The 13,148-nt window shown below is 39.0% G+C and overlaps 1 protein-coding gene and 1 non-coding gene across 2 annotated transcripts in view; one reads left to right on the forward strand and one right to left on the reverse strand.

The window, feature by feature from the left end:
• HECW2 (HECT, C2 and WW domain containing E3 ubiquitin protein ligase 2) overlaps positions 1-13,148 on the reverse strand; it is a 227,005-nt gene that overhangs the window by 66,853 nt on the left and 147,004 nt on the right. Inside the window, 2 exon segments of the mRNA XM_044241206.1 lie at positions 2,238-2,340; positions 5,646-5,780. Of these exon segments, the coding sequence (XP_044097141.1) occupies positions 2,238-2,340; positions 5,646-5,780 (238 nt within the window).
• Positions 5,188-5,290, forward strand: LOC122903916. Its single transcript, XR_006384116.1, has one exon. It is a non-coding gene; the product is annotated as a small nucleolar RNA U13 (small nucleolar RNA).

Genomic DNA, 13,148 nt, shown 5'->3' on the forward strand with positions numbered 1-13,148 from the left:
AAATAATCCCAATGAAAAATGGGCAGATGACCTGAATAGATATTTTTCCAAGAAAGACATAAAGATAGCCAACAGACACCTAAAAAGATGCTCAACATCACTAATCATCAGAGAAATCCAAATCAAAACCACAGTGAGATGTCACCTCACACCTGTTAGAATGGCTAGTGTCAAAAAGACAAGAAATAACAAGTCTTGACAAAGATGTGGAGAAAAAGGAACCCTTCTTTACTTTTGGTGAGAATGTAAATTCGTGCAGCCATTATGAAAAACAGTATGGAACATTATGAAAAACAGTATCCTCAAAAATTAAAAATAGATATATCACATGCTCTAGTAATTCCACTACTAGATATTTACCCAAAGAAAACAAAAAACATTTAAAAAAATGTACACACCCCTCTGTTCATTGCAGCATTATTTACAATAGCTAAGACAGGGAAGCAACATAAATGTCCATCAATAGATGGATAAAGATGTGATTCTGTATATAATTCTATTTATATAGAATTATATAATATATATATAATAATATATAATATATAATATATAATAATATATAATATATATGATATATATATTATATAATATATAATATATAATAATAAATATTATCTATTTATATAATATTTAATAGAATATTACCCTGCAATAAAAAAGAATGAAGTGATTTTTGTCCTCTACCAAAATGTAGAGGACAAACCATTCATTAATTTTATGTGGAAATAAATGCCATTAAGCCACATGTAGGTATTTACCAAACCAACTATAGCAACAGCTACAGCACAACTGGCATTATCAACTACGTATGTAACATTGAAAGAAAATTGTGTCTTTGTCAAGTCTAGCTAATGTCTACAGAAATTTAAAAACAGTTTATTACAATTCATTAAGAGCTCTAACAATTAAATTTTTATCAAGAAAAATAATTTGTTTCCCTAAGATTATTCATCTTGATCATATCTGTTTCTAATCAGAAATATAGATGTATTTAAGCCACAGAACTAAATGTCTAGATTCTCAAACATCAGTGATCCTAGTTCGGGCAACACTCTTCTGTTCATAAATATGTCAAGGAATACGCCTTACCTAAACTAACAAATGATCAAACAAAAGAAATATAATGCTCTAAAAATTTCAGCTACATCATGCTTCCTATGTATACATATTTTAGTTAAATATGAATAAAATTTAAAAAATACTATCTGCTCATAGAATCTCCCTGCAAGCTTGAAGTGTATCTAATAGTACATTTCATCATATATAAACAATGAAAACACTTAAAAATTTTTTTTTAGAAAACGCTTTTATAACTAAAATTTTGTCAGTGGGTTTTTACATTCCATCCACAATCAGAGACTAGATAACTTTTTGAGCACCTATTTTAAAAGATTTTAAAATTCTCTGTGCAGTATTTAATATCCTACTAGTAAATGGCATAATAAAACAGGCTACTGGACTTAGATCCAAGATTTCTTCTTGTCCAGTGTTTGCCAAACTAGTTAAATAATGCCATGGGCATTACTTTATGTTTCATGTTAAAGTTTTCCTTTAAAACTTTTAAGGTAAAATTTTAAGGTAGAAGCAGACCAATGGACAGCTACTTGAATTTAAGATGAAGCAGGGAGCCTGCACAGCCTCCTGCCATCTGTTCATAAATATGTCAAGGAATACGCTCCACCTGCCTGAGGGCTCCCGGTGTGAAACTGATCTACTTCAACCTCATCACGTGACTAATAACTCAAGTTGTTCTTTAGGTCTATTTGCCCCAATTCATTTATTTTTATTTTACAATTTTGGAGTCTCTTCCTGCCTTATGTTTGCTATAGATACCTAGCTCTCTACCAAAACCTTAAGAATGTTTCATCATTGCTTTCTAATTGTGAGGCTACTGTAGGTTCACACACTATTTAAGTTCGGTCCCAAGCATTAGATATATTCTAAGTATATGCTTGTCCATTGCTAATTTGAAATGACCACATAATATATTTGCCTTAATAGTTTATCTTTCTTTAAGCTCAGCTATCTAATATAATAGCTCTACAAAGAAAAGGTAGAGTAATATAAAAAATCTCATCCTACAGGATCTTATATGACATGAGTGCTTTGCGATTCAATCAGTTTCTTACGGATAACGAAACCGTTCTCAGTACAGGGCAAAGGGGCAGCCGACAGGCCGCATGATTCACACTGACAGGAAAAGCGAAGATAAAGATTTCTAGAAAGCGATGACGTACCCACGGGAACCATGTCCTGGTACTGCGGCCTACTGACTGTATTGAACGTACTCGATGGCCTGGGAAGAACTGGTGGTCCTGTATGTCGAGAATCTTCTCCTACCTGCAAACAGAAGCATCATTTATGGTCTGCACCAAGACCCAGATGGTTTAAATCAGCACACCGAGCCTAGTTGTTCAAAATACCTGACAACGAGCATTAAGTGTCAACTGACCAGAAACGATGCCACCTGAGGAGCCAACACAGGGCTCCCAAGAGCTCTGCTTTAGTGGCTGAATTGGGGGGACAGGTTGGGATGTCTGTGTCCTTGAGAGGAGCTGGGGCAATGACTACCAGGTGGTGCAGACGTAGTTCATACATGTATAATCACTGGGGGCGTAGAAGCTCAACAGCACACTTGTTCACCAGGAATAACCTCTACTTTGACAGAGCCCAAACCTGCAACAATACATCGGAGAGGGAACCTCGGAAGCACCAGGACCTGGTTATTCCTTCTTCTGGCCAAGGCAGGTCTGGGAATTCCCTGTGCAGAGGAGGCCACACTGGCTTCGTGTGGGGTACTTGAGGCGGTGTGTGATCTCCTCAGAAGCAATCTCACATGCCTATTAGAGCACCCGGTACAACAGCTCTTTCTGGTTTGAACCTCCCACACCAGGGAGCTAATCACAGCAGGTGTGAGAGAGCTAAATAGGGTTGCCCCAACCTGAATTATTTATTGTACCTATTACAGATTTAGAAACCCGTACATACAAGTCGATCAGCAAAAATGCCCTTGCACAGTCTTCTCAGCAAATTCTAGCATTGCTTTAGCGTCTGTTTTAGCACTGCCATCCCCGTATTACAGAAGGCTTTTCAGACAACAGCAGAAAGGACATATCAGACAGTAAGAGGGGGAAAAGGGCGAAATAACATAGTGGATTTAAAAATTGGTACTTTTAAAATAGGGCTTCTACTCCCACCCATTCCAAATTCACAACCTTTTTATCACATTGCATCTGTGAGGTGTCTGGTGAGGGTTTTCTGAAGGCCCTATAACTAGAAATACCGTTCCCACTGCATGCTGCTTGCTTGTCCCTCAAGAATACTCTCCCTCACTCTTCACAGTGTGGTTCAAACAGCCCCTCCTCGGCGAAGCCTTCCCTTCTGTAAAGCGGACTTGAAATGCACCTGCTCTGAGCGCCCACAGCACCCGATACACATGGGAGAAGCAGCTGCCATTATTACCGTTTCATAAAGCGTCTTCGTTCATGTTTTTATTCATTCGTATTAGTTAGTTTCACATCTTTGCTCCTTAGTAAGAACAAGGAACAAGTGCTATCTGTGTCCTTCACGCCAGCCACTCTGTCGCTGCCCTGCCAGTGCTCGGGAAGAGGGACTGTCGGGTGGAAGATTAATCAGCACTTCCACCACCTGTAGTATTTGCTAAATGGGGATAAGAGAGGAGATGGAAAGACTCCCGTGTGTGACTAGAAGTTTCTCGCTCTGCTTCTCTTGAATTATTGGCTTTGAAGAATAAACTCAGCTACTCTCAGAGTCTCAGAGACTCGATCCTTAACGACACCTTGTTTGTGAGCCACAGAACTTACCATTTTAATACATGAACATATTCTTTCCCTCCTGTCAGTATGTGGTTATGCATCATTATTTCCCAGAACAGACAAACGTCTTCTCTTCAACACCTCACTTCCTTGAAGCAGACCGTCCCGCGGGGGACAAGGCCAGATAAGAGTGGGGAGCACTGCAGGCTACGCCACAAAGCACATTCTGGACCGGGCTGGGGCTGACTGCTGAGTCTTCACGGGATTACCCCTGTTCCGTGGCTCGGTCTCCTTCAACACGTAGAGCTATCCTCACTTGAACACAAATGGGTACTTTAGGATCCCTCTACCACAACAGGCTATTACTAGACTATGAAAATAACTAGAAGGCGGAAGCAAAGGAATTGAAAGAAAAAAGAGGGTAGCTGTTAATCTTATGCGGAGTCCCGACCGGACCCAGCAGCCAGCTCCATACCGTGAAGTCAAGATAAGGCAAGTGGCTAAAGTGCACCGGCCTCGTGATAAAGCCAGGCAGGGCCCTGATGATGGTACTTATCACACACAAGGTCCAAAGGTGAGAGATCTGTTCTGCTTTTAAGATGAATGCTGTCGGTATCGTCCAGTTCACCACTAATGGTCTCCATGGCAGCAAAGTAAAGATTTATATTAACTACTCATAAAACACAAATATTTCTGTGCATACCTCATCCTGCAATAGACTCATATATCACTTTTATATGAGGTTCTCAAGTATCCTCTTCTACGTCTGCACTTACAGTCAGCAAACACACAAGCATGTAAATCATGAGGGGAAATTCCAAGAGTAGAATTTGGATGAATCAAATCCAGTTCTTTATCGTGTTCATAATTTTTCTTATGAGAGGCTACAAAGTATCTGACCTACAGTATAATACTGAAAATATAACACACACATAGACATGGAAAAGGCATGCTGGAAAAGAATCTTAATTTTTTTTGCTTGAGAAAAATGTATATAAGCAATGATAAACATTCAAGGCATAAAGCCAGTATTAAAGAGAAAAAAAGTTGACTTAGAACATTCCTTTTATTTAAGCTACCAAAGAAAAAAGAAAACAGGAAGTAATTATTTCGTTTTTCTTTTCTTTTCTTTGGTTAGGCTATTCGAGAGCCCCCATGTGGTTACCATGGTCACTGCAAGCCAGCAAAGTTAGAGCAAGGGGGGGCTGTTCGTAATTCCTAATTCTGCTCATTTTCTCTGGGCTCTTAAAGTTCATGAATCAACCCTCAGGTATATGGTGACTTTAAAGAATTAGTGGGGACATCACAACCCCATAGCATTGGCTGAAGATTTTAATTCAACCCGGCAACCCCCACTTAAAAAATCTCCCTGCATGTAACTGAAATTCAGCCCACTAAACGTTACACCTTGGGCCTTCTGCAGTTCGTAGTCGTGACGACTGGGTGTTCATGCGCTTGTGGGACACGAGCCTCCCTCAGACTTGCTTACGATTCGGTACACTACCTGTCTGACGTATCTTTATCCTACGAAGCTGCCCTTAGGTGTGCAAAAGGGTTTACCATCATCCTCTCTGGAACATTTTGTAACACTGAGAATTTTCTCCCACCATCTTCTGAATGTAAAAAAATTGCCCACATTCTTCCATCTTTCCTCCTAAATCCGTCTTTTAAACTTTGTAAATGAGGCTCTGCGTATTTCCAGAGAAGCCTTGTGACATTCCAACACTTCCAGTCTCCAAGTGACAATCTCTAAAGCCAACTGGGGAAACAAGACAAGGCAATACTAAAAAGCCTGCCCATTTCCCCCCGAGCGCGGGCCGCGGCCTCCGCGAAGCGAAGCGCTGCCCCAGGCGGGGGCGCGGGACTCACCTCGCCGGCGCTGTGGCTGCGTTGCCTCGTCAGGTGCTGCCGGTGGACCAGCGCGCTCGTGGGTCTGCTGCTCTGCAGCGGGAGCCGGGGGTCGATAAAAGTGGTGGTGCGGGAGTTGTGGTCGACAAAAAACGCCTAGGAAACAATCCCCTCAGTCAGGGTCCGTTTGAGCCCCGCACTTGTCTTCACTCACCTATCACTGCACACGTTCAGGAAAAGACCGACTTTCCGGGAACGATCTTAGCTCCATTTTCTCATAGTTTTAATCTCTGGGGAGCAGGACTCCTGGTTTTAGGAAACACTCGAAGAGACAGTCATCAAAGATAGGATCTTAGAAAGGAGCCGTGTGAAAGGATGGTTGGGCTTCTTTTAACTGGTGCTATTCAAGCTCTTACTGCTGTGGATGGTTATTACCAAGTTTTCATCAGCTGACACTTCAGTGTCATTGAGGTCTCCTACACCGTCAGCCCCCAGACACGTTCCCAGAGTAGTGTCTCCCCCAACTGTCCCATCACAGCCTGATGACCCTCCTATTATTTCAGGGCTTTCTCTTGCACATGTTAGGTAATAATTGTCTTCAGTTGTTCCACATCTCTACAACCTTATTCACTTAACTGGTACCTCAGTACCGAATGTTCTCTCTAAATGCTTTGATTGCATCACTGCTCCAATCCAGAGCTTCCACTAGATACTCACTATCTCAAAAAAAAAAAAAAACCATTCTGACCCTTTGGCAGTTTTCCGAGATCTTAAAATCTCCTTCCCATTTGCCTTTCCAGTTTAATCGTTGCTTACACATTCCATACAAATTCTATCACCTATGATGACTTTGGGCAAGCCAAAATGTTCTCTGAGCTAAAGATTTCTTATAAAAACACGTCTTCCTCATTCATACACCCCCCCCCCCCGCCATACTGTGAAAGGAGGGAGGAATCATGTCTATGGTGCTTACTGCAGAATCCCCCGATGATGTGAAGTCATGAATGAGCATAAACAGTTTCCCACGCTGCAGTAAGAACTATATATAATGCAGAAAAGCCTTTTAAAATTCTTTTTGTTTGTTTAATTTTGAAGCTCTACACCTGCTATTTATTGTTATCATTAGGAGACAAAGGGTATAAGTCTTCAAAGTGAAATTCGCTCTAGGGAATAAAAAAGCCCATTATCTCAAGGACAATTAGAAAATGTGAGTTTTCCATGATCAGATAAAGTTTATTAGGTCATCAAGATAAAAGAGACTATTAGCAGAGTGGAGAGACACATTACCTATTAGTCAAGTGTCAGGGCACATGATATACGCGAATAACCTAAGCAAAAAAGAATTGACTTCTCAAACTAATGAAGCTCAGGTAACAAAGTACCTTAAAGACTAGGAAGGAAAACACCTAGACAAATCCCAGGTTTAGATGGTATATTTATGTCTATTAAAAAAAATCACCTTTCCATTATGAAACAAAATATTTCTGTATATACATACTCAGGAAACAGGCAAAACAATTTGTAGGTAAGCTCCCAAATAGGAAAAAAAAAATTTTTTTTGTAAGATAATACCTTTAAGCAGTAGATGCACTAAAAAACAAAGCAGAGAAATACACTGATTGAGAATCCTTGCCAGTCCATCCATCCTTCCTTCCTATTTGTTTAATTTAATTTAATTTATTATTTTGTTGTTATTATGTTCTCTTAGCCAGCATATAGTACTGTATGCTGGCTAGTCCCTTCTTTCAATATCTGATTTCTAGATACAAAGACTGAATTAAATGGAGGTTTTGTAGGACATGACGCCATCAGCCTCACATCCCTGGGTAATGCTCCCTTTTCCCTAACATGTCAGGTGGAACCTCTCTCTTCTCTGAGCTTATTAAAAAAAATAAATAAAAACTCTAAAAAACAGAAAACACCAATGATAAACTCTATATAGGCCTAAATTGGTAGATTCAGGTCCCAAATGTGACACTGGTTCCTGTTTGATTTGGACTTCTAATACACTTACACATCATTTCTGCCATACTACTCAAAATGTCATGCAGTAGAAATTAATTTATTTTTACAAATGGGCATTTCAAAGTAATAGATATCATAATCAGCCATATATCTTTATGAAATTAAGATTAAGTTTTTATTACTAAAACAATAATATAAGCTATGTTTTTTAAGGAAAAAATACAAAGAGTACTAAAATAGAATTGCCTATTTACTCTACCTAATTTCTTAGGAATGTTTTGAAGGGATAGGTAACCATTTAGAAGTAACAATGACGCACTTGTAATTATAAGGACAAATGGGTGTGTGCATCTAGGTCAGCTGTGATTTACATGCAGTGTCATAGAATAATTTGATGTTAAGAGGCTTGTCTAAAACCAATTCTCCAAAGAATGATACTGTAAATGCCTCGAGGGAAAGGACTCTTTCTTACCCACCCTGTTATCCCCGATAGCTTTTGGGAGTGCATCTGGGGGAAAGATGGGGCCTTAGTAAATAATGAAACTCTCAAATTCTAATATCTTGTCTAAAGTACAGAGACAACGCACAACAAACTAATCAAATAATAAAAGTCACGTTTTTTACATAAGCATAGAAATACTTAAAGCTCTTTAAAAAATAAATGAGGGGTGTGTGTGTGTGTGTGTGTGTGTGTTAGGTAAAAAGCATGGAGAGTTAAAAACTATAAAACCACAGATAGGATAGAAGTTTTTAAAACACCCCACTGTAGACATGAATTAATTACCAAGTTAAAACTTGAGAAGTGGGAGGCAAAGTAGTGGTTACATGGTTGGGATCCAAAAAGAGACAAGGCTGGTTCTGAGAGCGAGCTCCACCACTTACCAGCGACATAACCTTGAGCAAACTACTTAGCTCTTTTAAACCACAATTTCTTTTCTATGAAATGGGGATAATAACACCAACATCAAAGGAAGATTAAATGAGATGGTTCTTATAAACTTTTTTAACATAGTGCCTGTGACCTCTTAAATGTAACTATTATTAGGATTAATAATAAGTTCTAACGTCTAAGACGTTTTTCCCAGGATCACAATGCTTCTTGCTACATTCCATATACAAGGCTCAAAAAAATGGAGAACCAGGGAAATGAGATTTCCTGAGCTCTTCATAAGTGTATGTGGCCCAGACTAAGTTATGGTCAATGAGATGTAAACAGAGTGTCACATGATACTTCTGGAAAACCTCCTTACAAGGAGATTTTTACAAGGTCAAGCCCTCCCCTGTCCTTCATATTTTCTGCTCTCTGAGATAAAGAGGAAATTCATGGAGCTCCAGCAGCTATACAGAACCATAAGGATGAAAGAAAGCTGAGCAAAAATCAGAAGAGGCCAAGGCTCTTATACCTTAAAAGCCCCAGACTGTCTACTTCTGATTCCTTTATGTGAGTGAATAAACTCTTGTATGTTAAACTTTGTATGGGTCTCTGTCACAAGGCAGCCAGAACAAATCCTAACTGATACACTGAAGTCTCTGGGGTGCAGAAGAAACATGGCCTTTCTAAAATTCAAAGCCTAGAAGAACACATAAACCAGCAACCACCATTATAAATAAAGATTTTCATTATTTGGTAAATAATGACATCTCATTGTTGTTCACCTTCAATATAGGAGGGTAACAGTTCTGATTTAAGTGAGATGTATAGTTGGGAACGAATAAAGCTGGGATTTGAACTTATCTTTCTATCTGACTCTAAAGCCCAATGAGTAGTACCTCTTTCCCCTCGGTCTCCTTCTCATATATCTTTTTGTTTCCATTCTTCTTTCTGCTCCCTATCTTTTCCTTTTCATGTTCCTCCCACTCCCCTCATACCTTACATTGTAGGTGATTTTAGAACGCATTTAAGTATTTACTGAATTAGGCTGGCAATAAGAGCCACTCACAGTGCTGGGCCTTAACACTGTTTCACCACTGAAAAGGCTGCGACTAATGCCAGACAGCAAACTTTAATACTCTCCACAGTTAGTATCGCTGGCCAGGTGCAGGCATGGCTGTGGGTGGGGAATAGGTGCTATTTGTATCCCACAAAGGGTTCAATTTCAGAGTCAAATAGAACGTGCATATTGTTGAAACATATTTTTTAAGTCTGTCAAGTACTTTGGGAGAAAGGTCTTGATTAAGACCTCTATCAAAATCCTATCACTAGAACACTAACAGAATGTAGTGCAGAGAAACAATTACTTGGCATTCATTTTGCCTTTGCCCCACCCACTGTGTGACCATGAACAGGTTTCCTTGGTACTTTGCTTTATCCCCATAAAAGGGACCACTCAGGTCACAGTTGAGTTGTGAAAAACGTATCCTACTTTAAAGTAGAGAGAAAAGCATAGAAAAATTACTGTGCAAAATTTGGGTTTGCCATTTCTATTTGTGACACACAAATCAATTATGTCAGAAAAGTGGATCACTTTCCCACAGGATATCCTAAGTAGTTCAAGCCAGTAATGCAGTTGACCTAGTACTTTTTTTTTTTTTTTTAATGTGGGTCATTTTTTTATGTCACCATCTTAAATAACCTGCCTTTATTTATGGAAGCACTTAACACATATTAGTAAATTCTGTGTGGGTAAATAGCATGTTGAGAATGTAGACGGTAGGAAAAAAAAAATCAATTGTATCAAAAATGGGTCTTTTTCAGATTAGTCATAGCAACGCAAATTTTGACCAACATAGATTCCCTCCTGTTAAGCTTATTAAGGAAATTGACTCAAGCTTCATAGTGCTGGACCAACTAAGACTAACAACACAGTCAAAAACTGAAAGGAATGCAAATACACAAACTCAAATCTCATTTGAAAAACTTCTTCTCTTTCATTGCTTCAGGGCATGGTCGAGTCAGGAAATATGGGCTGGTTGGAGCCAAGTGGTATTTTAGTGAGGCCAAACAAAATATGCTTCTCTCTTTACACAATTCTTTTTTATTTTTTTAAGCTTCTATTATTTTAAGAAAAGAAAAAGCCATCAGTATTTGAGAAGAAATACCAACCTCAGGCTCAACAAATCTAAGTCACAGAAGTTTGAAATTGTTTCCAGTTAACATTCTGCCAAACCAGGAATCCATATTAAAAGACCATGTAAACAAAATAAAACAAGCACTTCTAACTATGCTACACAAAGAAGATCAGATCTTCTATCTTCTTCCAAAGAGCTATGGAAAAAGCAGGCAGTTCAAGATGGTGGCACAGGAAGACCCTGAACTCCCCTCCTCCCATAGACACAACAAATCTTCAGCTACATATGAAACAATTCCTTCTGAAAAGAACTTGAGAACTAGCTAAACAGCTATTCCACAACAAAGAATTCCACCCCCTGTGTAGCAAACACTGAATGGGGGTTCACAATGGAACTCCTTGATGAGGTGTTTTTGACTGACATCAGGTACCCCAGCCCTTGGAACCTGCACTAAAGAGACAAGCTCCCAAAACATCTGGCTTGGAAAACCAACAAGACATATCCAGAGGAACCATAGGGCTGTAGGGAACAGAGATTCTGCTCTTAAAGGGCTTGTGTGCAGGCTCACTTGCTCTGGGATCCAGCACAAAAACAGTAGTTTGAAAAAAGAGCCTAGATCATATGTGAAGAAATTCATTTATTAATCTCAGAGCATCTGCCAGAGGGCAAAAGCCTGTTGGGACTTTCTCTAGGAATGGAGGTACTCATGGATGCCATTTTTGCACTCTCACTTTGACTTGTTAGGGCCAACCTTCTACCCTCACCCTGCCTTATTCCCTCACACTGCTACTGCTACAGGCCAGAGGAAGCAGGTGAGCACCCCATCCCCCTCACTGCTTTTGCAGGCCTGACTGCTTTCCAGCTTCCCCCATAGCTCTCCAAAGCCAGTGGGTATAGGCAGCCCACATAGGGGGTAGCCACTGTGAACTTGGCTCTGGTGACCAGGGGAGATTGCATTTCTGGACCCCATGGAGCTGAAACTAACAGAGAGGCAACTTGAAACACAATCAAGAACTAGGGCAAGTTTAAATAATAAGGTTAATTGCCCACACAGGGACACCCCTTTAAAACTGGGAGAGACAACTCTTTTGCCTAACACATGGAAACAGAGAGTCAAGCAAAATGAAGAAACAGAAGAATATGTTCCAACTGAAAAAACAAGATAAAATTCCAGAAAAACACATTAAAGAAATGGAGATAAGTAATTTACCTGACAAAGAGTTCAAAGTAGGGTCAAAAGATGCTCACTGAACTTAGGAAAATGGATGAACATCGAGAAAACTTCAACAAAGAGACAGAAAATAAGAAAATACCAAAGAGCAGTCACAGAGCTGAAGAACACAATAACTGAACAATAGCTGAATACAACAGCTGATAATACATTAGAAGGGTTCAACAGCAGACTAGATGAGGCAGAAGAATCAGTGATTCAGAAGACAGGGTAGTGGGACAAACTCAAATGGAGCAGCAAAAAGAAAACAAAATGCTTATAAGTGAAGATAGCTTAAAAGACCTTTGGAACAACATCAAGCAAAATAACATTTGCATTTTAGGGGATACCAGAAGGAGAAAAGAAAAACAAAGGGGCTGAAAACCCATTTGAAGAAAGAGTGGCTAAAAATTTCCCTAACCCAGGGAAGAAAGCAGACATCCCGACCCAGGAAGTACAGAGAATGCCAAATAAGAGAAACCCAAAAGACCCACACTAAGACACATTATAATTTATAAGTCAAAATTTAAAGAAGAGAATCTTAAAAGTAGCAAGAGAAAAGCAACATGTTACACAAAAGGGAACCCCCATAAGACAATCAGCAGATTTTTGAGGAGAAAACTTGCAGGTCGATAGGAAGTGATATGATGTATTTATAATGCTGAAAGGAAAAGGCTGTTATATATGAGCCTTACTGTAACCACAAAGTAAAAACCTACAGTAGATATGCAAAAGATCATGAGAAAGGAATCTAAGCATTGTACTACAAAAAACATTCAAACCACACATAAGAAAGAAGAAAATGGTAGAAACAGAAAGGAACTACTAAAAGCCAGAAAATAAACAAAATGGCAATAAGTACATATCTACCTGTAATTACTTTAAATGTAAATGGACTAAATTCTCTAATCAGAAGACACAGAATGACTGAATGGATAAAAACACAAGACCTATCTATATATTGTCTACAAAGGACTCACCTTAGATATAAGGGCACACACAGACTGAAAGTGAAGGGATGAAAAAAGATACAAACAAACCAAAAGAAAGCTGAAGTAGCTATATTTACATTGAACAAAACAGACTTCAAAACAAAAATTGTAATAAAAAACAAAGATGGACATTACACAATGACAGAGGGGTCAATCCAAGAAGATATAACATTTATAAATATCAACATAGGTGTACCTAAAACAAATATTAATAGACCTAAAGGGAGAAACTGACAGCAATACAGTACTACTAGGAGGCTTTAATACCTGAGTTACATCAATGGGTAGATCATCCAGAAAGAAAATTGATAAGGAAATATTGGCCTTAAATGGCACAATAGACAATAT

The sequence above is a fragment of the Neovison vison genome, chromosome 3 (genome assembly GCF_020171115.1).
Source record: "Neovison vison isolate M4711 chromosome 3, ASM_NN_V1, whole genome shotgun sequence".
Classification (NCBI taxonomy): domain Eukaryota; kingdom Metazoa; phylum Chordata; class Mammalia; order Carnivora; family Mustelidae; genus Neogale; species Neogale vison.